Below are 25289 nucleotides of genomic sequence, written 5' to 3'. Positions count from 1 at the left end.
ATTATGAAAAGTCTTTATACACCCCTGCTCATATAGTTCTGTATATTATTTTGCATTTCTGTCAAGAGATCCTTCTAAAAATTACACACTGCACCTTTAAATCACTTATTTTCTTGGGTCGTATTGCTCATCAAGAAAAGGCATCTTCATTTAAGAATTTTTAGATATTTTACTGAAAACAAATTTTTTTCTTGAAAATCATTTTTTGCAGTGTATTTGTACTATAGTATTCTGTAGTATAGCTATAGTAAGTTAATAAACTGTAGCAAATATATTTCTACTTTAAAGGTATAGTTAACCCAAAAATGAAATTTCTTTCATCATTTACTGACTCTCATGTTGTTACCAAACCGTTCGTGGACCCCATTTACTTCAATAGTATTAGTTTTTCCTACTATGGAAGTAAATGGGGTCCACAAACGGGTTGGTTACAAACATTTCTCAAAATATCTTCCTTCGTGTTCATCAGAACAATAAAATTTATGTGGGTTTGTAACAACATGAGAGATAAATGGTGGCAGAATTTTCATTTTTGGGTGAACAATCCCTTTAATTTATTACAGTTTACTACAGTAATCTTAAATATACACCGTATTTTTATTGTGGGAATTAAATAATTAAAAACGTTAAATTGAAAATTCTAGTCAGGCCTGGAAATCCAATTTTGAAATATTAAAATTTTTGTAATATTGCCTCATATTCAAGATTTTCATGGGAACCAACAATTTCAGCCACTTTTAAAATATGTATTTTAAAGGCTTGTCCAGCAGATGGCCAAGCAGTTTTCCTATTTCCTTCGGTTTTGTGTGTGTTTGTTACTGGGAATGATGAGGGGCGGGGTTAGTCCGTGACATCACAGACTGACTGACAGACTCAACTTCTGCTCGCTTTGCACTTCAGTGGCGATAATGGATGGCGCCAGCCTTCCTTCCTAATAATAGTACGCATAATATGAGGCATGAAAAGATGCCCTTGATAAATAGGACAACGGTGCAATCGTATAGAAAAGTCGCAAACACGCCACTCGTCTAAACTGTGAGATCTTTTTGAACCTGAGCAAACAGAGGAGGCGCATCGGGTGGACGGACTGCAGCATCCACCTGCATCCTCTTGCATCCCGCGGGCGCATTATCCTCCCCCTCCTCTCTCTGACTGACCTGAACTGTCTGAACTCAGCACGCAAACACTGAAAGCGATGGCAGCCGGCGGAGGATGTGCGGAATCTGTGGATCAGTACCGAGTTGAAGTGGAGAGGCTGACTCGGGAGCTTGCCGAAGCGAACCGGGAGAAGATCCGGGCTGCGGAATGCGGTCTGGTGGTGCTGGAGGAGAATCAGACGCTCAAACAGCAATACGCGGAGTTGGAGTCCGAGCAGGAGGCGCTGAGACAGGAGTTGGAGCAGCTGCAGGAGGTACACACGGGGCTTGTGTGGTCTGATTTGTCGCAAAAGAGAGATGGGCACGTGTTTCGTTGCTTTATAGAGTCATAAGTGCTAAGTTAGTACTGGCTTTGGCACCATGAATTGTAACAAGAGATACAGGCCAGTCTCTCTCTCCCTGTGTCTGTCTCTATGTCTTCTACTTCTATGTTTTTATTAAAAATAACATGTAATATAGTGTTATCACCATTATCTACCATGGTACCATCCAATACAGTAGTTTTTTTAATAGAAGTCAGAATTAGGATATTCTGCAAAAAAAAAAAAAGTAATACTATTTGACTTTTAAGACAATTTTCAAAGACGGAGCTTTAACATGTTATTGAGTTGGGTGGTAATGGCTGGGATTTAATTGCTGAATCCTAAATATTGAGGGTTGCTCATAACTTCGTAATATGTGACCCTGTCTGTGAAATTCAGGCTAAAGTCTTACATTATGTAGGATGATTTTATGTAAAAAACAGTAAATCACAAAAATGACTTAAGCTGGGTGTTCACGGACTGGGTCACCGTTGTTTATAGGATGTTGTTGTGTCATGCCAAGTCCAGCAGCAGTCTTTGGTGTTACTTGTATGTGAACTTCAAATGTAGACGTGATACCTTTAAGTAGCCTGATTCGTGCTGCATTCTTGTGTTTTAAAACTTGTCATTTTGAATTCATTCACAAATTGATTCATGTTTTTTTGACCAACACTGGTTCTGTTTCATTGAACGAAAGTATTTTATAACGTAACACAAGCATTCTTGAGTTTCCCTTAATGACCCCTAATTTTCTTTGAAAGTGAAATATAGAAAGTCAAGGACTATGACTAATGGTTCTTTGTTTTGCTTTACAATGGTTATAAATGCTTATCTACTTATTCACTGACTGATTTGAGTCTTGGCAGTTAGTCATTGAGTAACTGAATAACTACTACAGTTGTGTTTAGGTCAGTAAATATTTTACCATTTCCTACAAGTTCAGTGTAATCTGACTATAGGTTTGTCAGTAATTACTCATACCTATCATACTACACCTGTTTATTATGGCATCATATGCGTTTATTGTAACTGCTGATTAAGAGATATATATTTAATTGCATGCAATTTAGCTTTTATAAGTTGTGTGCAATGCATACAGTAGCCTACAAGTAAATTTCACCCATGCATATATTATTACAGAATATGGGAAAACTATGAGCGCGGTACATATAATGCAGGCAGTTTAAATTCAGATTTGATAGGCTTTTGATCACAATCAAAAATGCACATCTGTTTTTTCCTTGCTTTTCAGATAGTATGTAAATCTCTCTTTCTGTTCAAAGCAGCTGTGCTGTTTATAATAGAGTCTGTCTGCGGATGATAGTCTTGTGAAGGGCAAATGTGCCGGAGGGTTTATGTCCTCCTGAGGACAAGACCTGCTGTATCTCTGTTTATTTCTACTTTATTTTGAGAAATTAAACCCCACTGGCCTGACCCTATTGCACTATTTGCCTTTGTACTTTGCCTTTGTACGTCATTTTGGAGCTTGACAGGTCCCTTCCCTATTAATTATTCGAAAACAAAGATGGATCACAGAAATAGCAAGTTTGAAAAAAACACAAGATGATTCTTACTTTTGGGGTTAACTATACTTGTAAGTTGTAACCATCATCGTGCCTTATCAATTTGTGAAAGTCCTGCTTAAAAACATTTAGACCTCTTTATTGAAACTGAGAGGGAAGTCGTTCCGATGATAAAAATTAAAAAAGCCACAAAAAAACGTAGGGGGTACTGGAAGTGTAAAATATGATTGAGACTAAAATATGATTAAAATATGGAGTCCATTTTTTGTCCTGCAATGGTCCGCCCTCATTTGACTGCTCGCAAAAGGACATGGAGCATTTCTGGGTCACCCATATGGACCTTTAAATCTGCTTGTCCAAGACAGAGAAAGAAAATGAAAACATACAAGGGCAAGACAAAGAATAACAGTTGAAAAGAGATCTTATTATGCTCTCCTGTCTACCCTTCCCTGGCCAGATCAGCAGGGGTTTGAATGAATCAGATCGATAAGATTGGCCATGCAGGCCCTGTTTTTTCCCAGCCTCCAATGGCCTCACCTACAAGTACAAAGAGCTCCACCTCCAAAGATGCCCTGGAGGAAAATCAGGTCTCCAGTGCTCTAGATTTTGATCATATATATACACATATTACATTTTAAAACCCACATTTTCTACAAAGATTTAAAGGGATAGTTCGTCCAAAAATGATATTAAACCCATGATTTACTCACCCCGAAGCTGTCCGAGATGCATATGTCCATCATTTTTCAGACAAACACATTTTCTGTTATTTTAGAAAATGTTTTAGATCTTTCAGTTAATCAAATGTGAGGTTATGGGGTCCACGTCCTTCAAGCCCCAAAAATGTGCATCTATACTTAACAAAATAGATCCGGGCGGCTCCACGATGATAAACAAAGGTCTTCTGAGGCAATCCGGGTGGTGTTGTAGAAGTATCCATATTTGGAACTTTATAGATGAAAATGGCTGGCTTCTGGTAACGCCACCATTTTAGTCGCGTCCACATTCAAGAAGAGAGCGTACACAGTTTTTGGAGGGTTCTGTGCTGCTGCTCTGTGCCCCCACCCTCCGAATTTGTCATACGTCAGATACTCCCTCCTGAATACAGAGTATAAGATGGCGGCGCTACCGGAAGGTAGTTGTTTTCGTTTTTAAAGTTTTAAATATGGATATTTCTACAACAACATCGTGCGGATTACCCTCAGAAGCCCTTTGTTTGTCATCCTGGAGCCGTTTGGATTTCTTTGGGGAGGGATGGATGCCGTTTTTGGACTTGAAGGACGTGGACCCCGTAACTTCACTGTTTTGCAGCTAAAAAATATAAGACATTTTCTAAAATAACTGAAAATGTGTTTGTCTGAAAAATGATGGGCATAAGCATCTAGGACGGCTTCGCGGTGAGTAAATCATGAGTTTAATATCATTTTTGGCCGAACTATCCCTTTAAATAATTAAATCTGTTAAGAAAGATGCATTTAGGTGCTAATTTTACACAAAAAAGGTACAAAAGTCAAAGGGACACTACACTGAAAAGATTAGTGTATTTGCTTTGGAAGTATGGCTTAGATAAGGCCAGTGGCTGCCATTGTCAAAGACAAAATATGTGTTCAGGGTGTTATGTGTGGCTCATCATGTCAAAATATCGGTGCATCATGGGAACCTATGTGCATGGCGTGTCATATCAAAATGCGTGCCTGCTGCATACGCATCGAAAGAGTTCATGATAAAAGAGACGCTGATGTCTCGCATGACACTTACTTAATACTAAACTCTGATTACACATGAGATTAAGCGAGTATCTTGCAAACACGAGTGTCTCTTAACATAAACCCTTATGAAGCGCCTGTAGCAGACACGTGTTTTGACATGACGCATAGGTTAACATGATGCACAGAACACACATTTTGACATGACGATCCACACATATGACGATTTTTTGACGAGTTTGGCACTTGTGCTTCCTCAGAATCCTCCACTGGATAAAGCACAATTTAGAATACACAGTCTATTATTATAACATTTCTTTTTTTTCATCAGGTCTTTAATTGTATTATTCTTAAATGTGCCTTCTCTTCTTTCTCTTTGTGTAAAAACTGTCTAGAACTGTGCAGTGTTATTCTCTGTCTGTTTTCTGCTGCGATGAGACTTTGGGACTTCAGGAAAGAGCTGGTCTACTTTACCCAAGGATGTATGTATTGATTTAAGTTTTACTTTAGCTTCCCAGACTCCAACTTTAATATCTGCAGTAAAAGAAACTGTTGGCTCTTACAATGAATTGAATAAGGCCTGTACTTTGCTCCTATTAGACTGTTATGGCTGTTTTGGGCTATTGACCATATACTAGACTCCACATTTCTTATGCAATCTTTCTGTTAGTGAGACAAACCAGTTTGTTGCCTTGAAGAGAGCATCTATCAATCCATCCATCCATATACTGTATGATGTATAATACCAAAAAGTGAAGATAACCTCTTTAGTGCTTTTTTTGTTACTATTTAGATGAACTCATTGGCACAGTTTTCTGTCCTTTAGTGTTTGTGTGTTCAGGTGGTAAGTGGCTCAACCCTGTCTCTGCCCAGATCCCACATTCTGTCTTGTATGTAGGACACTTAGCTTCTAAGGACTCAGCTGTTGACATCATTATTAGCTGCTTGAGGCAAAAGACTGGAATACAACCTACACTATATAGGGCAATTTACTGCCCTAAAATACTGTAGACCTGACCTAGTCTATGTTTATGACCAATGACACTCCAAAAGAGTGATGGAGAGAGACGGCAAAATAAATTAATGGAGATCATAAGCACTAGATTGGATCGTCTCAAACCGTTTTAACTGTGATAAATGGGCTTGTTTTCATTGCCTTGGTTGGCGCTGTTAGTTAATTTTTGTCTATATAATGCTGCATGATGCAGGTGATGGGGTCGGCATTTATCACTGAAGAGCCCAAACAAGTTGCAGATAATTTAGACCTAACAGTTGACCCAAGTGCCTGTGAGCACGGTTGATGTGCATTCATTTTTCTCCCAAATGAGAGGTCCAAATAGACTTTCTTATAAGATGAGTCCCTTTTGTCATCATTAAATTTCATTGATGAAAATCATTACATTTAGCGTTTTATTCAACAAAGTATAATTAAGAAGAAAGACCTCTTCCGCTCAGGGATTGAGATTCCCAGACATCTTCATCTTGTGTCCCAAAGGGTGATGTGGTGTAATAGTCTTCTATTATTCATGAAAGCATTTAAACACGTTTTGCGGATACAAGGCAGTGCTGTAGTACTGCGAAGGTGTTCAAGAGCTATGGGTTGCAGCCGATTCAGCGTATCAGCAGTCAGAAAGGTTTTGAGCGTCATCTTACCTTTTTTTTTTCTGCGCCATCCTCTAAAGCAGTGCTTCTCAAATAGTGGGGCGGGACCCCCAGGGGGGGCTCGAAGCAACACCAGGGGGGCCGCGCAAGACCCCGGGGAAAATACTTTTTCAGGAAGTGATTTTTTTTGCACCGTCACTTAAAGACATTACACCCCAAACAGGCTAATAAGCCGCTTGCGTTTTTTATTATTATTTATTGATTATATTTAATTTAATTTTTCAGTATTAAATGGTCAAAAAATATACTGTAAATAAGGATTGATTTTTTTTATTTCAGGCAAATTGATGCATTTTAAGTCTTTTCTGTTACAGACTAAAAAACAATGTTAATAAAGTTATTCTTTGTTGTCAGTTGATCGATATTTATTTTTCTGTGTTTTCTTTAATGTTAATAAGGATACAATGTTTTGCAGATGTGTAATTTTATAGACAATTTATACTATTTACAGTCGCGGCGGAGAGTTGGGGGGGCGCGAATTGTTTACTTCTTCCTAGGGGGGGCGTGACAGTAATTGAGAAGCACTGCTCTAAAGTAAGTCACGGTTGCCTTTGTTGTTTTTTTGGGGGGCTGATTCTCCATGTTGATTTGGCGTGGCACTTGTATAGGAATTAGATTATTCTGATTGGCTGTTTGGCATAGCCAAGCAGTGCACAGGAAAGAAACGGAAGTGATAAAGCGAAATGACAAAGTCAAGAATGCACAGAAAGTTAATTCTTTCATTCAAATATGTAAGTTTTTAGATACAGATACTTACGGTTTCCCGTTTTGAGTAATGAACACCAACTACTGCCACCTGCTGGTACGAAAAATTATTTAAATTTTGGATGTGCTATTCGGACGCCGTCCATTTGGTGTGCCAGCCTGCCAGGGCAACTTTGAACCTGGATGCAGCCAACAATGTGAGCCAACCTTACTTTGTTGACATCGGTGTATTTTTTCTCACTTTATTTATTTTTAGGTCACTCAAGCAAACTCAACGATCAACCAGCTTCATGAGCCTTAACAGCTTAGACCAGCAACAAACAGCACAGAAAATGTTTGAATGCTCTTGGAGTGAACCAACAATTGTACTGTTTGGTTTCTGCCAATGCTGAGGGAAGCATTGTAGTCGAACTCCACCCTGAATTTATAAGTCTCATGAGACTTTGAAAAAGCAACCAGTTCTGCTGCTTTTTTTCCACACGATGCCGGATTGCTGGTACCTCATTAAAAATACAACAACAGGAAATTACCTTGCATACAGGATCAAAACCACACCAAAGCTCCAGGTGTACCATATCCTCTGCTTATCCTCTGTATGAGTGCTGAGCAGTCATACGATGGGCAGGATTGCTTATCTCTTAGTACAACTATCGATGATGACCTCAATACTTTCCTGTATTTTACAGGCATCCTTGTATACTATGATAAAGCAAATATAGGCATTAAATTGCTTGCTTACATTTTCAAGCCTCTCATCTGGAAGTCACTTATTTAATCTAACCATTCTAAGAACAGTTTATGTTTGTCATCATAATGTTAAATGTGTACAGTTTACTAGTCATTTCAAGCATTGCATATCATGTATCTCAACAAGACTCAACTGCAAAGCTTTTACTCAATTCTGAGGTTCCTTTTACAGCATTACAGTATTTGGCCCCATTGCAAATACTGTATATTGTGCTGTCTCTCCATAATGTTGGCTTGCTAATATATCTAAATCTGTCTATACACTGTCTGACACTCCATTAAACTTCCCCACACATGCTGTCCATGAGTCATGATGATGAATCACTAAACAACAAGTGTTATCAGTCATCTTCTATACGTATTTTGCAGTAGCAATAGCTTATCTATAAACAATCGTCAATTTCACCAAAACAACTCAGGGGCAGCCGCATATGTCGAAATTTCAGTCAAAACCGTTCTATTTCATCATAAACAATCTGAAAACAGGGCTTTAAGTGTAAAATACCGAACTTGTTCTTTAAAAGGTCACGGGTTACATATGTGAAATGCACACTTGCAGATCATTTTAAATAATAAAATGCTCAAAGACAATAATTAGTATCATTGCACATACCATGATGTCGGAACGATTCTCTTTCTCTATAGCGTCATGTGTTACCTTGCTGGCGTGTCACGTGGCTAGTGCAAGACGAGAAGTTGTATTTTAAAGTACTTTTTTTTACAAAAATGATGACAATCGTTTCGCTAGATAAGACCCTTATGCCTTGTTGGGATCGTTAGAGCCCTTTAAAGCTATATTGAAACTGCAATTTTAAACTTCATTGAAACTGTAAACTATGTTCCCTAAAGGATGTTTTCCAAAAAAAAAAATTTCTTCTCGACTGAACAAAGAAAGACATAAACATCTTGATTGACATCGGGATTAGTAAATTATATTCCTTTAACCCATTAGTCCATCATGTTAACATTTAAACAAGCTGATGTCTGTGACGTCTGTCGTGTGGTTTGAGTGATTGTTAATAAAGTTGCTGCTAATGATGAATGTCACATAAGATGTTCCCTTCTGGTTTGAATGCTGTTTATGTTGACAGCTGCCTGTGTAGGCAGCCGGCGATGAAACAGCTCAGTACGTTTTTGAGAAACAGCTTGATGGTTGCTTCAGGGAAGACTCAGACCGTTGTTTGACACTTAATGCTTTTCACATCTGGGTGTGACAATGTACAGAAGACGAAAGATGGCATTTCTTAGGAAGAACAACTGCTGTATGACAAAAACTGTGGACTGTGTGTGTGTTTATTTATTTATTTTATTTTTTTTGTTAATCCAAATCTTTGTGATTACTTCTGACTTTCATACACTTCGTAGGACAACTGATGCAGTCATTTAGAAGAGTTCAAATCCGATGAGTTCACTTTGCTTACAGCAGTGTATGTGCTGATGTCACAATTTGTCTATGATTTATGTGAGGATTCATTTTTGCTTAGGCTACATAATGTTTAATGTATTTTTGAGAGTTGTGAGGTTCTTAGTTGGGAGTATGCAGAAATTTCTTGTGCCAATTATTTTCGCTCTCCAATTTATGTGACCCACACTCCAGAAAAATGTGTGGCCGTAAGCAGTCAAAAGTGCTTAAATGAAATACGGTAAGTTTAACTTTTGCATTTGTAAGGGATAATGTAGAGGCAGCCGGTAGTTATCGGGAAATAAGCCCCGACAGTGTGATCAGGTCCCAACGCGAAGCGGAGGGTTTTGTATCACACTGAAGGGGCTTATTTACCCGATAACTACCGGCTGCCTCTACATTATCCCGCTTATTACACGGCTACTTGCAACATAAGAAAAAAAACTGAACATGAATATGAATTTGAAACATTTTATTGGCATATTTGTTTTAAATTAACATTTTTATCCTTCCGCAAAACTTTGCACAGATGCATAAAATGATCGTAATACCTTATTAAGATCCTCTGCTTCATACTTGTCTGTCTCCATTTTTTCTCTTTTAGCCAGTCTTTGAGTTTTAATGCCCATTCTGTTTTTTTTGTGTGTTGGCTTCGTAGCTGTCATGCTCTATTTTGTCAAGTTCAGTCTCAGTAAGCTCTCTGTGTCTTGTTGTTGTTCTTTCTTCTATCAGCTGTTTAAATGTTTTGTTTTTTCCGTACATGTTAAAATGAATGTCAATATTTTCCATTCTTAATTGCGGTTGTCCAGTGTTTGTCACAAGATGGCGCCAAACAGTAATCTTCGTTGGCGCGGAGGGATTTAAAACATACAAGTAGCACCGGCTATGCGTTATTACTTTGGAGCGGTTATTATTTGAAAAGAACGAACCTGCAAATGTCTCAACTGACCAATCAGAATCAAGCATTCCAGAGAGCCGTGTAATAAATAAAAATAACATTATGCAGAATGTGCACCTTACTGAAGAAAAGCACATGCTGTAAGTGAATAAAGTGCTGATTTTAGGGGTTAATCTGTCAAATGGATTTAGATATGGTAGAAATACAATAGTTGAAGGCAAATGAAAATTTAGGTTAAGTATTAACAGTGTTATGATGGCATGTGGTTGTCTTAAACTTGAGTGACGTGTTTGTATTCTGTAGAAGTTAAATGGGTGCAGATATTGGCTAACTAGTAACCTCTAGTACCCTTAGGTGATTGAGACGGAGGATGCTAGGTTTGACTGTGACCTAGTTGCAGAAATAATTGGGATTTTAGGAATTGTGCTGGCAGCGAGACAGAACAGACTACTGTCCCGCTGTCACACACACACAGGAACTAATGCCTTAGTCTGATTTTAAAACCTTTATTTATTTGCACTTATTTGTTCATTTTTGTATGTTCTGCAATATTTTTTTAAAAGATTTATTTCTTATGCACACAAATGATTCACATGAATGTAGGAGAATCCATATTTACACAGTATGATGGTTAATGTTATTTCAGCTGTTGCACACGTCAAACTTCCTGTTGTCTAGTCTCTGTAAAGCTCACGTCACCTCATCCAGTCATACACCTACTGTTGTCTAATCTGTCTAGTCAGCCACTGTTTCAAGTTACACGTTGACCTAAAAATAAGATAAAAGGCATAGGATCAATCAAATATATTGCGCCTTGACACTTATCAACTATTAAAGAGCACCTATTCACGATTTTACATTTCCTTTGGTGTGTATTAGTACATGTTAACGATATGCAAAAGGTACAAACACCAAAGTAAACGATGACCCTCTAAACGAAGACATTATCATAATTTCTCTCGCTTCGGACTCACAGCCTGTAAGTTAACTCCTGTTAACATCTTTCAGTAGTCTCGCGTAGCCAGACCTTCAATACATTTATTGAAGGATACTGAAGGTCTGGTGTTTTTCGCTGCTTTTTCTGGACAAAGCCCGCCAACGAGCTGTTTGACCGACATGTCAAACAACCAATCACAGTTTGTTTCGTCTATCGTCACGTTTCGGACTCCCCACAATAACGAGCCGGCTGGCAACAAGTCAGTTTGAAATAACCAGCCGCAACCAATTAGCATCTAAATAAACAACATTACTCACCATAGAACAACGTTGTGCACTTCATCAACAGCCACGCCAATGAGACGCTCCCGTTAAACGTCTGTTTGAAGCATATCTCTCCACTTTTTAACACATACAAGCAATTCAGGAGAACCGAACTTTTTGACTCCACTAACTGCCTTAAGCAAAACTCTTGGACGTCTTTTAGAGAGTCTATGCTGCGAACTTTGCATATTTTTGAGAATCCAATGTTTAGCTGATCATGATAACTGCTTTTTATTAACCACGTGAACATGACTGATTCTCTTCCTCAATGGAACGTCTTTGTTTTCCAGGGACCGAAACTAATCGCGACACCCGCGTCTCCTGGAAATCCGGTTTATTTCAACTAATCAAAGACGACTTTGACATTCTCACAGGGTTTCCAGAAAAGCGTACGAAAAACATCAGACGTTCAGCCAACAGTCTGTGGGCGTGACGTCTGAGGCTGAGACTAGCCAATCAGGGACACAGAGTTTTTCAAATCCGTGCGTTTCAGGAAGAGAGTGAAATCTGCAGCTACAAAAATGTACAATATGTAGAAAATAATGTGTTTTTAAACCATAAACCACGCGGACACCCAATGTGTTATGTTGTATATGGTATTATATAAATGTATTGTGAATATACCAAATACACAAAATAAAGTTGTTTTTAGTAATGAAATAGGTGCTCTTTAAAAGATGTCTATGCACATTAAAGATCTGTAAAGTTTCGAGTCCAAAGAGATTTTCTTTTTAAAAGTGTTTTAGTATCGTTACCTTACCGATTTGTTACGTTCTGCTCACATCATGCTGGTAAAGTTGATCAATCAACTAAGCCATCTGTGTTTTCTGGGTCAGATTCCGGCTCATAAAGACGATAATATCTTCTGGCTTTCACTATAGCTTTTGGAGCTCATCTTTTATAACATGGTAAGGAGCGTCACATTTCCGTTTAAGTAATTGAGGTATTCGGCCAATCGCAACGCACTGGATAGCTGGCCAATCGCAAAGCACTGGATAGCTGCCAATCGCAACGCACTGGATAGCTGGCCAATCGGTTGACACCGCGCTTTTTTAGAACGATGAGCCTTGACCGCGCTTTTTTAGAACAATGAGCCTTGTACAAAACGACCTGTTACAGAAGGGCGGGACTTTAATGTGCGCCAAAAATGTGCGGTATGTGGAAAATAATGCGTTTTTGAACCATAAACCACGCAAACACATTGTATTACACAAAGTAATGTGCTTTTTACCCAAGGAATATGGACCCTTTAATATTTCATGTGTTCAGTGGTGCCAGTACTGTAACGGCCTTGAACGATTTCTGATGATCTTTCAGAAGCACTCAGCAGTCTGGAAACCTTGAATTTCTGTGTTTTCCAGAACTAACAATAGCAATGCCACCTGACCCCTAGAAATCAGCCAGTCAGACTGAAACTGTCAAGTTCAGTCATTGCATGCACTATGTATCAGTCAGTGAGGGGGACGTTTCAGCCTGTGAGCTATAACAAGCAGTAGATATTGAGGAAAATTATACACACATTAAACATTTTTAATAACTTGGAATGATTATAAAGTTTGCTAAAGCTTCTACAGAGTGTGGTCATGAGTGAGCATCACAGTGTGGCTGTCTTGAAACCAGATGGAGGTGGTGGGCTTTGTGGACGTATTTCCTTCACAAACCATCTGCCTCTACATTATACAGTCAAGATCAATGCTCTCTCTCTCTCTCTCTCTCTCTCTCTCTCTCTCTCTCTCTCTCTCTCTCTCTCTCTCTCTCTCTCTCTCTCTCTCTCTCTCTCTCTCTCTCATGGTGCAGCTGTGAGGCAGAGGGCCTTCAGTAGGGATACTGGGATATTGACAGGCTCTTTGAATCACAATGAGGTCCTATTCACACTGCTGTCACCAAATGAATCAAAAGCCGTGTTTCCATTTTTGCTTGAGTCTTTTCCCCAGAGATTGGTTATCAAAGGAAAACAGAAAATAAAAGAACGCAAGCTGTCGGTGTTAATGGATTAACTTCTTTTGTTGGTGCAGATTTTCTTTTGTTTCTTGCTTGTTACACTCACAGCTGTTTACTGTGGACTTTACTGTGAAATTAATGTCCCTGAAAACTGTTTAGTGGTGCTCCATGTTTTTCTCATGTAGTCATGGATAGTATTCATGTAATTTCAGAAAAAAACTAACCAGTAATTTTAGCCCAATTCTTTTTACTGTAGTGCAATTTTCATGGTATTCAGTAAGTATTATTAGATTTAAATAGAGTACGATAGTAATTGTACTGTATTACATGAAAGCAAAACAATCAATATCGCTTTCAGATGATAATAATAATGACAGGAATTGAGGCTCATTGGGAAATTCCAGTATTTGACGTTTTCTTTCCTCACATCAGCAACTCTTCAACCACCTGTTTTATTCAGTCAGAGTTGCTAAAAGCTGTTGTCAACTACAATTGATTTTTCTCAATCTATATTTTCTCTATATACACATATCTTCCTCTATTCCCACAAGTTCTTCATTGATTTTCTGGTTTGATGTGATGCGTCTGCTGGTACTCATCCCAGTTATGATATAGCTCATAATGGCCCAGTTACTTTGAGCAACATAGACGTGATATAATCTGCAACAGTAGATTACCATCTGTGATGCGTTTGATTTATTTTGGTGCTTTCAGTGAACCATACTGTACATGTGCTATTGTATGTGTTGCACTGTATATATGTGACCCTGGACCACAAAACCAGTCTTAAAGGGACACTGCACTTTTTTGAACATATGCTCATTTTCCAGCTCCCCTAGAGTTAAACATTTGATACTTAATATTTTGGAATCTATTCAGCTGATCTTTGGGCTAGCACTTTTAGCATAGCTTAGCATAATCCATAGAATTTCAACTTGACCATGACAGCTCTTCAGAACAGAGACTTGGCAGGTCAGGTGGGTAATATTGGATCAGTCATCTTCCTGTTTACCATCACTGTGGTCTTCCAATCAAGACAGGAGGCTTAAGTCATGAAGCGCCGGATCTGCATGGCGTCAGAACCTGTGTCAGGGGAATGGGAACACTGTTTCTATTGATCAGAGTGAGGAAGTGAAATAATATCTCGGTTACCTTGAAGTGCAGCACTTGAACTGTACAGGTGGAATAGCTAAAAAGTGGATAAACCAAACATCATTTATGTTAATCATCTTTTTTAGAGCACTGAAAGTTCAATATTATATTGATGATTTTAAATTTTCCGTTTCATTGTGTATGCCAAACCTCATTAATCTTTTTCCTTGTGTCACAAGAGATTATCGGTTTCGGTTAATTCGGTGTCATCAGGCAAATGAGTCTATGGAAATGTATTTATTTTTGACATTCATGCTGTTGGGAAGATATCCATCTGTGTGTCAATTGCTTGTTCAATTGTTATTATGAATGGCAGTGACATCATGTGTTTCTGAAGCTTTTTGTATATACTGTATATTTAGATGTTTTCATAATTCTGCTGCTTTTCTGGCTAGATGTCAGGGGCTGTGTCCAAATAGCCCCCTATACCCTTAAATAGTGCACTATTTGAGGGAAAATCAGTTTTTTGTGGTGTCCAAAATCATAGTAGACATGAGTGCACTCATTCAACCCCACAATGTATTGCAATAATGAATTTTTTTACAACTTTTAAACTTTTTGCGCCTTATGAAAATTTTGTGCTTAGAAGATGTGACCCTGTCTGTGAAATCCAGGCTAAAGTCTCAATCTAATAATGAGATTAGGAGCATCAAAATTTAATTTCACATTGATTTCAATCTTTGACATGACTTTACTCAGTCAATATTCAATTCAATTCAATTTTATTTATATAGCTCTGTTCACAATTGTTTAATTGTTTCAAAGCAGCTTAAAGGAATAGTGCATTTCCTTAAAAAAAGTCCAGATAATTTACTCACCACCATGTCATCCAAAATGTTGATGTCTTTCTTTGTTCAGTCGAAAAGAAATTGTTTTTTGAGGAAAACTTTGCAGGATTTTTCTCATTTTAATGGACTTTAATAGAGCCCAACATTTAATTCTTAACTCAACACTTAACAGTTTTTTTCAACGGAGTTTCAAAGGACTATAAATGATCCCAAACGAGGCATAAGGGTCTTATCTAGCGAAACGATTGTCATTTTTGACAAGAAAAGTAAAAAATATGCACTTTTCAACCACAACTTCTCGTCTAGATTCGGTCCTGTGATTCGCCAGCGTGACCCCACGCAATACGTCATGACGTCAAGAGGTCACAGAGGACGAACGCAAACTACGGGCCAGTGTTTACAAGTATTGAGAAAGAGGACCGTTCCGACGTTGTTGTTGTAATTATGTATTTGTGTCAGTTTATTGTTTACAATGGTCTGCAAATGTGCGTTTCATATATGTAACATCTGACCTCCCTACATCACTATGCATTTACGTCACGCAGGACAGGACCTAGACAAGAAGTTGTTGTTTAAAAGTGCATATTTTTTCTTGTCAAAAATGACAATAATTTTGCTAGATAAGACCCTTATGCCTCGTTTGGGATCGTTTATAGTCCTTTGAAACTCCGTTGAAAAAAACTGTTAAGTGTTGAGTTAAGTATTAAATGTTGGGCTCTATTAAAGTCCATTAAAATGAGAAAAATCCTGCAAAGTTTTCCTCAAAAAACATAATTTCTTCTCGACTGAACAAAGAAAGACATCAACATTTTTGATGACATGGTGGTGAGTAAATTATCTGTATTTTTCTTTTAAGAAAATTGACTATTCCTTTAACATTAATAGATGCAGGAAAAAACACAGAAAAATCATAAAACATAAGCAACAGAATACAGCGGTTAAGATTAACCATACTGGCAATTGTAGTAATAATGTAACGTATGTGAGAGGGTGCTAAGTTAAGCCAATGTCAGCGGACTTCCCAGGGGTTGAAAAAAACCCTAGGAGAAAACCCCTGTGGGAATAGTCCTAGGAGGGGAAAAACACTTGGGAGAGAGCCAGAGATAGCTGATTCTACAGAGTATATATTATATAATAGGTACGATGTTTAAAGTTTTATGGGGATTAAAACATAATATATATGTATTTTAACACGGATCACATGTTCATGTGTAATGCAAGTGTCACACAGTATTGTGGTTTTTAATATGCTTGGTTCCAGATAGGCTAGCTATTGCGGCATAAGTATATTACCCAAACGAGTTATGTGAATGCTTTTTTCTGGACACGCGGGATAAGTATATTTACTAGACAAATTATTTGAATGCTTTGTTAAAAAGAAATAGTATAGATATCAAGGTTATATCTTTAACAGAATGTTCTTTACAGGGTTTTATGTAGAAAACAGTGAATCACAAAAATGACTTTAGCTGGGTTTTTTCACAGACAGGGTCACAAATATCATGTTTCAAATCACCCTAAATTCAAATCAGTGACAGACATTGCCAAACAGAGTGTTAATCTGTATCTTGGCAGTTCATTGCTTCTTGGCTTTAGATCTTGCTGAGTACAAAGTTGGCTAAGATTTGTGCAAAGGTTTCTTTGCTTGACAACATAATTTTTAACTCTAATACAATCTAATTGTTGAATGTAAACCCAAATAATTAAATATGAGCTGTTTTTTCTGTCTTTCCCTGCAGGCATTCGGTCAGGCATACACCAACCAACGTAAGACAGCTGAGGACGGTGAGACGCATGAGGAGACCTTGTTGCGGGAGTCCGCCTCTAAAGAAGCCTATTACATGGGACGTCTAGTGGATCTACAGAGCCAGCTTAAAGTGAGCAGCTCCGCGGCCTCCAACGCTCAAGCCGAGACCGAACGTCTCAACATCCTGGGACAGGAACTCAGAGAGGTCGGTTTGTATTGTAAAGTATATTTTTATAATGACTTGCATTTTCTTTCATGCATTTGTTCTTGTTGCTCAACTGGATTAATTGCCAGGGAACACACATACTGATAACTTGCATGTCGCTTTGGATAAAAGTGTCTGCCAAATGCATAAATAGATATATTTATTAGGGTTTACCATCCTGTAATGTGCATTTTACAAAACTGGTTGAAACTTTGTCAAGGTTGAAAGGTCAAAGAGTCATTTTAAGGGCAGCCATTTGTGTCAGCAGTCATTGGAAGCGAATGGTGGTGTCACTGTCGCCCGATTCCATTGTAAAGGGCAAATCCATGGCTAAGCTGGGGCAGTAATGTCCTGAGGTCGGCACAAAGACAAACAGTACACAAACACAGTCACTGCAGACCTATGAGAATTTCACTAAGAATTTCAAACCACGGTCACATACCTTACATTTTCCCTGGATTTCCTCCAGTAAAGTACCGCATTGCTCCTGATACTTCATTGTGTAAAGCCTATGATCACGACTACTACTATAGCACAGTACTGGGATTGGTCAGTAATCCTCTGGAGTTTAAACAGGACAGCACCACAAGGCTTTGAATACATGACATGATATCCTCTGGGAGAGCTGTGGTATTGTGTACAGTAATCAATACCTCAGCTCACGGAAAGGTCATTTGTCAGGACGACCAAAATATTTCAGACCATGACAATGTGTGATGCTCTTTTTAATAACTGTTTAATTATCTGTATAAGATGAGAATAAAGCAATTATGATCAATATTTTCACATACACGAAAGAAAATGTACTATAGAGATGTCATTGTAGTATGTCACATTCTGTTTCATCCATTAAGGATGCCTGTGCTGTGACTTTCCTTTATAAAATGAACTGTAAGGAAATAAGTGCTGACATGAGGGTTTCCTCTGATGGAAAGCAATTTGTTACCCAGCATTCCTTTCCATTCAAGTGTGGACACGCTCAATAAATACTCTAATAAATACTCTTTTATAAGACATAAATCTTCTATAAGTAAGCCTAATGGGTCCTTTTGGATTCCCTACAAAGATTTATCATGACATACCCATATGTGACCATACATAATGTAAAGAACATTCTGTGAAAATATAACTTGGTATCTTTAACCTCCTAAGACCCGAGCTTTGGTTTGTCTTTTTTTCCAGATTTCTTTCAGCTATTTGGAGTTATGAAGAACCAATAAATATAATAACCAAATATTTTTCTTTAAATAAGAAGCAGTGTAAGTCCATGTTTGTGTACAACAGGTTCCATTTACACAGAATTAAGTAATTAAAAGTATTATGGTGCAAACAATATGTGGACATCCAGGTCTTAGGAGGTTAAAGTAAAACACCACCGTTCTTACCTCAACTTAGACAAATTAATACATACCTATCTTTATTCAAAGCGTGCACTTAATCTTTGAACAGCTCGTCGTGAATGTGTTAGCATTTAGCCTAGCCCTATTCATTCCTTAGGATCCAAACAGGAATGAATTTAGAAGCCATCAAACACTTTCAAGCTTTCCCTATTTAAAGACTGAGTAGTTAAGTATGGTGGCACAAAATAAAATGTGGGAATTTTTTTATGCGGATAAAAAATGAGAACTATATTGTTTGGCGGAAGAGCACTATGCCATACAATATAGTTCTCATTTTTTATCTGCTTAAAAAATCGTCACGTTTTATTTTGTAACAGTCTTTAAATAGGGAAAACATTGAAATGTTTGGTGGCTTCTAAATTCATCCCTGTTTGGATCCTAAGGAATGAATGGGGTTAGGCTAAATGCTAACACATTCACGATGCGCTGTACAAAGGTTAAGTGCACGCATTAAATAAAAATAGGTATGTATTGATTTGTCTGGGTTGAGGAAGGAACATAGTAAAATATTGAAAAACGGTGGTGTTTTCCCTTAATATTGACTGATTAGGCCATGTTAAAAGATTGAAATTAAACTTTGATGCTCTTCAACTTTCAGGGTCACATAAATACCACAACACTTTATGACATAGATGCTCACTAACATATACACAGGCATGTTTTTACAGAATAGCCTATATCAGGAATTGATATTGAACATGTCATTCTTCTTGAAATACAGTATAAACCCTTAGAAACCCTACTAGTCTTAATTAAATGTATTTTAATAATTACTATGTGTTATTTAGTACCCATTGGTCTCTCAGTCATGTAGATATTGCACTCATTATTATTCATGTTTATATTAACTCTAACAGAATTTATCTTTCAATAGCTTTAAGTGCAAGTGATTCACTCACTTTATTCCTCTTTTATCTCTCTTTCAGAACAATGAGATGTTGGAGCTTCAGAGGAACAGGATGAGAGAAGAAATCAGAGAGTATAAGTTCAGAGAGACAAGACTCCTGCAGGACTACACTGAACTTGAAGAGGAAAACATCACTCTGCAGAAACTGGTGTCAACACTTAAACAAAATCAGGTACACACACACACATTCTGGTTTCCATGTTTTGTGGGGACATTCCATAGACGTAATACATTGTATACCGTACAAACTGTATATTCTATTCCCTAACCCATTCCCTAACCCCAACCATCACAGAAAACTTTCTGCTACTTCACATTTTCAAGAAACATCATTCTGTTTGATTTATAAGCTTGTTTCCTCATTGGGACCTCAAAATGTCCCCACAAGGTCACACAAATACTGTTATTCCTATCTTTGTGAGGAAAATTGGTCCCCACAACGTGAAAATTACCAGGTACACAAACACACACACACTTCCTTTCTACCTGGGTGATTCTCTGAATTGGGTGCCTTTTGGGTCATACTTTTTTTTAAATATATACCTTAAATAGTTATATTTTTGATCATTTCATGTGATAGTGGATTAGTCAAACCTTTAAGAAAATACATTTTCCCACCTCAGGCATGAAATTCTAATCAATATTGAGTGTTTTTTTCCACTTGGACTTGGACCCTGTTAAAATATGATTTAAAAAGATTTTCAAGTAAATTCTTGTAGAAGCTTTTCAATGAGATGTCCCTTGTTTGATATCATTTATTGCATGTAGAATTTTTTTTAATGCTCACCATTTGAATACCAAATCAGGTCATGAAAACTGTATCTAACATTGGTCTTCATATCTTATCACAAAATATGCGTTAACATTAGAATTTAAACAGGCTTTCATATTTTTTCAGACTGTCCTGTAAATTCTGCACACAGCAAAACAAACTTTGACCTAATTTGTCGTTTTATCACCAAAATATTAATAAAAACTATCAAATAACAGGGTTGAACTCAGCATAACGGGGTTGAAAATGATAACAGGGGTGAAGTGATGATCATCATTTAATATAGCATGGATTTCTTACCTGTAAAATTAATGATATCACATTCAATAAAATTGTATTTTATTAAAGTTGGCAAAAACAAACAAACATTTTAGTAAGTATTTAACATTAAATCAAAAGAATTAAGGATTAATTGATTAAAAACATCAATCGATCTTTCAATTTGGTTTTATTGAACATAAAATACCATAATCGATTATTTCTAACAGGTCACATAACAAGTCTACAATTGAGTAATCTACTAAAAAGTGTCAAATTTTCAACCCCGTCACAACGATTCAACCCTGTTATAATAAAAATGTGACGGGGTTGAATGTGACGGGGTTGAAGTTTTTGCCTAACAGTAGCTGTAACTCCGTACTTAACTAAGACAGTAGCATCACATGGCATTTAGGAAATCATACAAGTTTAATGTTTTGCAAAAACATTTATTTAATTTCTTAAACCGTTGTTTACTATCATTTAGTAATACAACAGAGTTGAAATGTTGAGCCTGACAATCTTAATCTGACAGTGAAAAACATGAAATAAATGTAAGAAAAGATTCTGACACTTGCCTTTCTTTGCAGCATGTTCTTCAAGAGACTTGTGTGATATCACTTTCTGGGTGTGATGCCACAGGGATTGATCCGTTATTTTTATAGGGGGGTAAATAGTATGGCGTGACGGGGTTGAAAACAAACTGGAGGACGTGTATAAATATTGCAATTTCATATATAATTAATGCATTTTTATATACATATGTATATTTTAGTTAAAGTAAACCCAAGTATGATTAAATTAGCAGTAACTATTTTGCATTAATTGCAGTTTTTATTTGTTTGATATTCAATGAAAATGTAATGATGGTTAGTGGGGACATGCAAGTATGCTTGTTGTCTACTACTTCGGCAACCCATATCTATAAATTAAAATTAAATAAAAGCATTTTTTGTTGCATTATAATGCAAAGGCACCTGGTTCTATTAATTGATTGCGTTAAAATGCATTTTGTGATTTCCTTTAATTAAAAATCTTTGAAGTAAGTTTGGGGGACTTAAAGGGCACCCAATTCAGAGAATCACCCACCTGCTAACCATTTTATCTGGAATAAATAACTATATATATATATATATATATGAAGGGACAATGAATCAATACACTGACATGGTAATGCTAGACAGCAGGGGCGTCAGTTTGTGTTGAAAAGTGGTGGGGACAAAAGATCAGATAAAAAACATTATTGCAGGATGGGGAAAATATTGAATAACGGCGCATCAAAAATGGGCATAGCGTAGGCTAGTCAACAACAAGAAAATACTCAACAATGTCGACTGCACACATGTAACAGTCCCTGCAACCATAGCTCAACCGGACAGTGCCAAAGCACCATACCATAGAAAACAGCAGCGCGTTTGGTCAATGATTACAATGAATTTGATTACTATGTACAAGAAAACACACCATAAGCATACAACGCAACATATGTGACCCTGGACCACAAAACCAGTCTTAAGCATCGCTTGATTTTCAGAACATTTTAACCAAACGCCTTCAAAAAGTGGTGGGATGTCCCCAGCGTAAATAACACCTATGCTAGACAGATACTTTGTTTGCACAGTCCTACCGTAATTTAGTCACTCTTAGACGTACGTCTGGCGTCAGGGGGAACGTTTACCTCGATGAAGGAAAGATATTGTCTCACAGGCTATGTTTATTCGGCTATATCCAGTGCTGAGCTTCGATGAAACTTTAAGAGACCGGCGAGACGCTTCACAGGCGGGAGATACGTGGAGTGATTGACAGCTTTGACACCAAATGGATATACGTGAAAATCAGATGACATGATTTCACAACTTTTCATTGGCCATTTAAATATGTGACGCATACTGTATACGGAAATGAACCTGGACATTCAATCCGTCGAAAAATCTCAAAATCGGCAAAATGGACATACGTGGTTTTCATCGGACAGCAACGATATATAAAACATTGACAACCAGTCAAATCCATTCAAAATTTTAAAGGCTTGTGCATTTAAAATGTGAATGTCGTGTGAAATGGAAAGGCGGCTTTACGGTATTTAAGCAATTCTAGAGTACACCTTGCATTTTCTTGATGAGAAAAATGACCGTAGAAAATAAGTCTAGTTTTTAGACAAAAAAAATACAGATTAAAAAAAATGTAAATGAAGTTGTGCTTAATACAAAAAAAATCTGCCAATGGGGTTAGAAAAAAATCTTAAAATACAGTAAATTTACTTTTTCTTAAACACTTAATTCAAGAAAAATGTACGAAAATTTTTCTTATGAGATACTTGTTTTCTATAGGTCATTTTCCTAATCAAGAAAATGCATCTTGATTTTTAAATATTTGTACTAAAAATAAGACAAAAATACTAAGTAAGAAAGTCATTTTACAGTGCAATTAACTTGTTATTGTATTCACTACCTACCTAACCTTGTCCTCAAATCTCTCAAAATCAGGTAGAATACGAGGGTTTAAAGCACGAAATTAAAGTCCTTGAGGAGGAGACGGTGCTCCTCAACAGTCAGCTGGAGGACGCCTTGCGTTTGAAAGACATTTCCGAGGGCCAGTTAGATGAGGCACTGGACGCTCTGAAGAATGAGAGAGAACAAAAAAACAACCTGAGAAAGGAGCTATCCCATCATCTCAGCCTGACAGACAGCGTGTATGGACCCAGCACTCACCTGACCATCTCTGCCGTGGAGGGGCTGAAGTTTTCAGATGAGACAGCAAACATTTCTGCCTCCGGGTCGAGTCCCAATAATGAGGATAGTAACCGGTGTAATGAGTCTAATGGGCACGGACTGAAGTTGAATGGTGAATTCCATCGACCTGGAGGCAGGAAGGGCGAAGTGCTGCACCCTGTATCTGATCTCTTCAGCGAGCTGAACCTGTCCGAGATACAGAAACTCAAACAACAGCTATTACAGGTTAGTCACCTCATGACACAAATATATAAAATATGCAAGACAGTGGAGTACAGCATGGCTTAGTGCAGTGGTTCTCAAACTTTTGGGCATGCACACACCCCACACACCCTTGGGTAGGATGCCTACCTTTGCACCCCCCCACACACACACAGAACGTTATGACATTAAACAATCTCAAACTTAGTTTTGGAACTAAACACATTTATTAAATGATACAATATAGTGATGTTGGTTAGTAATTATTAGATGTTTAATAATTACACAGAATTTATGATAAATCAATGTATTTTATAGAATTTCTTAAAGGGCACTTATTATGGCCTTTTTACAAGATGTCTCAGGTGTGCCCATTATATGTCTGTGAAGTTTCTGCTAAAAATACCCAACAGATTATTTATTATAACATGTCCAAAATGCCCCTATTTGGGTGTGAGCAAAAACGCCTTTAATGTCTGTACCTTTAAATGCAAATGAGCTACAGCTCCTCACTTTCTTACAAAAAGACAGTGAGCGCTTTCAGTTTAAATAGATCTGATTCATACAGTCTGAGACAATACTATCTAGTGGACAGAGTACAACTTGCTGAGGGTGGAAACTATGGTAATGCAGGACTGTAAGTGGGCGGGGCTTTCAGTGTGACCTCACATTGATAAGAGAATCAAAACGGCATGTCTTATGCTGCGTTTACACCAGTCACAGTTAAGGGTGTCAAGATTTCGATTTTAAATCTAAATCGATCGAAATTAAGTTACAACCTCGAACTTCGAATTAAAAAATGGGATCGTCGATGCTGCCACGCCCCATGTCACGTCCGGTCGGCTTGCCAAGCGGGGAAAATAAACCTCTCAGAAGTGCCTTTAAAAACATCCATCCAGCGGAACGCGATTTATATTTTAAACACGAGGGATGTATTGCTTCAACTCCTTGAAATGCATATCATAAACCGGATTACTACCTAGTGATCTGCCTTCGGAGAGAGCGCAGCTTTCTGCACATGCACAAGAGAGCCGCCAAGATGCAGCCGGTTATATTTTAAGCAAAAGGGATAGTTTGCTTCAGCTCGCATGAAACGCATAAAACTGAACAAATAGGTAAGGATTATTACTTTAGTTTATGTTTAGACTTTGGACAGATGCGAGAGCACGTGCACGTGAGACAGAGAGAAGCGCAGCTGCTTATGACGCGCCGGTTTTATTTCAGATAATATGAGTCCAAGACGCGCGCATTAAGTCCATCTGCGTGCAAGAAGGAATTCTCTCTCTACAAGCTCTCTCGTGTAAAGTAAAGCCCACAAACCCCCATGCGAGGAAAAGCACGCACTGTGCATGTTAATGTGAAACTATAATAATAATAATAATAATAATAAAGGCATATCATTTTTTGTCTTTAAAAAAATCATTTAAAAATCGAGAATCGAATTGAATCGTGACATCAGAATCGAAAATGTAATCGAATCGAGGATTTGGAGAATCGTGACACCCCTAGTCACAGTAGAGGCGTCAAGCACGTGTGATTTCAATGTTAAGTCAATGTGAAGATGCGTTGACACGCGTCTGGAGGTCTCTCGGCGCGCGAATGAGGCGTTTAACGCAGCATCGTGCTCCCTCGAAAAAAGTCACCGGCTTCCACTGATGTCTAATGAGACTGCTTTGGTTTAATGGGGATTAAAAAACAAGGAACGGGTGAATTATTTTTATTTTTATTGTAGGGTTTGTTGTGTTCATACACTGCCAACACACATTATGTCCAAACACCTTGTAAATGTGGATTTTGCATATTAGGTGCCCTTTAAACTGGGCC

The 25289-nt window shown here is 37.7% G+C and overlaps 1 protein-coding gene across 1 annotated transcript in view; it reads left to right on the top strand.

Moving 5' to 3' along the window:
* The first annotated feature begins 831 nt into the window (after positions 1–831).
* Positions 832–25289, top strand: part of bicd1a (bicaudal D homolog 1a) — a 36655-nt gene continuing 12197 nt past the window's right edge. The window contains 4 exon segments of the mRNA XM_073853710.1: positions 832–1411; positions 16983–17195; positions 19522–19674; positions 23019–23489. Coding sequence (XP_073709811.1) covers positions 1196–1411; positions 16983–17195; positions 19522–19674; positions 23019–23489 — 1053 coding nt within the window. The 5' untranslated portion in view covers positions 832–1195.

The sequence above is a fragment of the Misgurnus anguillicaudatus genome, chromosome 15 (genome assembly GCF_027580225.2).
Source record: "Misgurnus anguillicaudatus chromosome 15, ASM2758022v2, whole genome shotgun sequence".
Classification (NCBI taxonomy): Eukaryota; Metazoa; Chordata; class Actinopteri; order Cypriniformes; family Cobitidae; genus Misgurnus; species Misgurnus anguillicaudatus.
This window is presented reverse-complemented; position numbering and strand designations above follow the sequence as displayed.